The following is a 2,674-nucleotide window of genomic DNA, read 5'->3' on the forward strand; positions in this document are numbered from 1 at the left end:
CCCCTATGGTTGGTCTGGTGAGCTTCTTGCCTCCATCTACCGCATCAAGGAGCACTTCAGTCAAGTCTTGGGCCCACGCCAGGGTTCTACCAGCGACCCGACTGCTCCTTCTGATGGAGACGCGCCTCAGGGCCCCACCACCGCCACTGGAGGTCCTCAGGTTGCCTTGAACAAGATCTTTCACCACATTGCCAACAACACCGTGCCCGAGTCGATTCGACATGCCCTTTGCTCCATCAACTACACTATCCTGGAGAAAGCCAATGGCAAGTTTCGACCTGTGGGCACGGATTCCATCTTCAACAAGGTTGTCAACCGCGCTCTGCTCGAGCAACAGCAGCCCCATATTGCCCACTTGCTACAGGCCAGTCCAGAGCTGGCCGTCGGAGTCAAGGACGGCATTTCAGCAGCGGTTGGCATGGCCTTTGGTGAGCTTCAAGCCTGTGAGTCTACCCCGGGCTGGACCATGCTCTCCCTCGATTTCAAGAGTGCCTTCAACTACACCGACCGAGCACGGCTACACGAGATTGTGGCCGACAAGGTTCCTGGCCTCTTGCGCGCCTTTGAACGACACTATGCTCGACCCACTACCCACTGCATTGTCGACAAGTTCTTCAAGGTGATTGACATTGATGTTGGCCAAGGCATTGTGCAGGGCAACGAGCTATCGCCCTTCTTCTTTGCCCTGTACTCCTGTGAGGTCCTGGGTCTCCTCGACGCCACCACTGACTACCGCTGCAAGGCCATCAAATACCTCGACGACATTGTACTGATGGGTCCCGCGGAGGACGTGGCGGCCGACGTGGAGATTGTCAAGGCTCGTGCAGAGTCTGCTGGCCTCCATCTGCAGCCCAGTAAGAGCCGCTTCTACATGCCTCGCCACCATCCCGCTTCCATCACTGCTATCAAGTCTGTCTTGCCAGATGCCGTGCGCGAGACGGCCAACACGGGCATGACGGTCTTGGGAACGCCGATTGGCCATCGCGAGTGGATGAAGAAGCAGCTGAACGACAAGGCAAAGCACATCTCTGGCAAGCTCAATGACATGCTGACGACCGGTGTCTCGCTTCAGGCCCTCCTCACGGCCATGCAGTACGTGCCTAGCCTCATCAACCACCTCTACACGCTGCCCCCAAGTCTCACGTCGGGCTTGTCCGAGCTCTTGAACCGTGCTTGCAAGGACACCTTTGTCAAAGCCTTTTTTGCCAAGGTAAACCTGTCTGCACCAGCTGGAGCCGAAGGTCATGACGTTACGCTGGAACAGCTCCTGGAAGCTCGCATCTTCACGCGGGCCAACACCGGGGGCTTTGGCCTGCACGACTTGGTTGAGCGCGGTCCGGTGGCTTATGTCTGCAACATGGCCAAGCTGGCCACTCGCTACCCTCGAGTTTACGATCGACTCTTGGAGGATGCATCGAGGGCTGCCGACTTTGAGGTCCACGTGCAGCGAGCTGGCTTCCAGATGGCCACGGTCAAGGACGCGGCGACCCAGCGACCAGCTGAGATCATTGCCCTCCGCTCCAAGGCGGCACTGGACGACCTGATGGCCAAGTGTGCGCTGGACCTGCAGCAGGCATATCTGGCCTCACGCGAGTGGGGCGTCAGCACAGTCTTGACCATGCGGGGTTGAGACAAGTTGCGTCGCTTGAGCGACACGACCTTTGCCATTGCGGTTGTGTCCATGATGGGTTTTGGCCTCCATGAACTCATCAACATCAAGCCGACGGACAAGTGCCCGCTCTGCAGCAGCAAGACACCTCAGCCGCGACTGACCCGCGAGCACCTGCTGACCTGCCGTCCCATCAAGCGACACAACGCCCTTCGCGACGAGATGGGCCGCCTGCTCAGGTACGCCACCCTCTCCCATGTCTGGGTGGAAAAGTCTGGCTACAACGCCAACGGTCAGAGCTGCCGCATCGACCTGCACTGCCGCAACCCCTTTCCCGGCGGTGCTCTGGGCCCAGCTCTGCCCGACCTGGGCATTGACGTGACTGTGCGCACAGCCCAACCCCCGACCACCTCGCAAGCCTGCATCAAGGTGGGCGCTGCCCTTCGCCGAGCCGAAAAGGAGAAGCGCGAGTACTACACCGGTTTCAACCATGGAAAAACTCTGATCGTCCCTGCGGCGATGACGACAACCGGTGGGTTCGCCTCCTCCTTTGTGGATCTGCTTGGTCAGCTCGCCCGCTGCGCCGAGGCCCGTGGTGTGTACCAGCCGGGGCTGGATGAGGCCTTTGTTCCTCGGTGGAAGGGTCGCTTTGCGGCGCTGGTCCATCAGATGAACGCTGACCACATCCAGCGCCACTTTGGCGGTGTCTGCCTGCGCTCGTCGTAGGTAGGCACCGCCTCGGGGGCCCCTCTGCGGGGATCCCTGTGTGCACCTGTCGCTCCCTAGGTGGTTTTCGTTGTGGTCTTTTGATGGCTTGACTTGTATTTTAGTTTAATTTTGCTTCAATTTTTCTGTGATCGGTTGTCTTTTCAACCCGACACTGTCTCTTGTTGGATGTGAGCGTGCCGTGGTGTTCTTTATGTTCGTGCTGTGATGGCTCGTAGTTGTGATATGTGTGACTCCCTTTTTGGGTGTCTTGTGTTTTAAATGGCCGTATCTCTGGTTATACCTGGTCGTTTTGTACGATTTTTGTTTCTATGTGCGTAATTCTTCGCGCTTGTACTC

The 2,674-nt window shown here is 58.1% G+C and overlaps 1 protein-coding gene across 1 annotated transcript in view; it reads left to right on the top strand.

Moving 5' to 3' along the window:
- The window catches only part of MONBRDRAFT_30479 (uncharacterized protein), a gene marked incomplete at both ends in the record, with an annotated part of 5,409 nt that extends 3,074 nt beyond the window's left edge, over window positions 1-2,335 (top strand). Inside the window, 2 exons of the mRNA XM_001750909.1 lie at window positions 153-1,600; window positions 1,637-2,335. Of these exons, the coding sequence (XP_001750961.1) occupies window positions 153-1,600; window positions 1,637-2,335 (2,147 nt within the window). The remainder of the gene's footprint in view (window positions 1-152; window positions 1,601-1,636) is intronic.
- Between the last annotated feature and the right edge of the window lie 339 nt (window positions 2,336-2,674).

Source organism: Monosiga brevicollis, genomic scaffold (genome assembly GCF_000002865.3).
Source record: "Monosiga brevicollis MX1 MONBRscaffold_52 genomic scaffold, whole genome shotgun sequence".
NCBI lineage: Eukaryota > Choanoflagellata > Craspedida > Salpingoecidae > Monosiga > Monosiga brevicollis.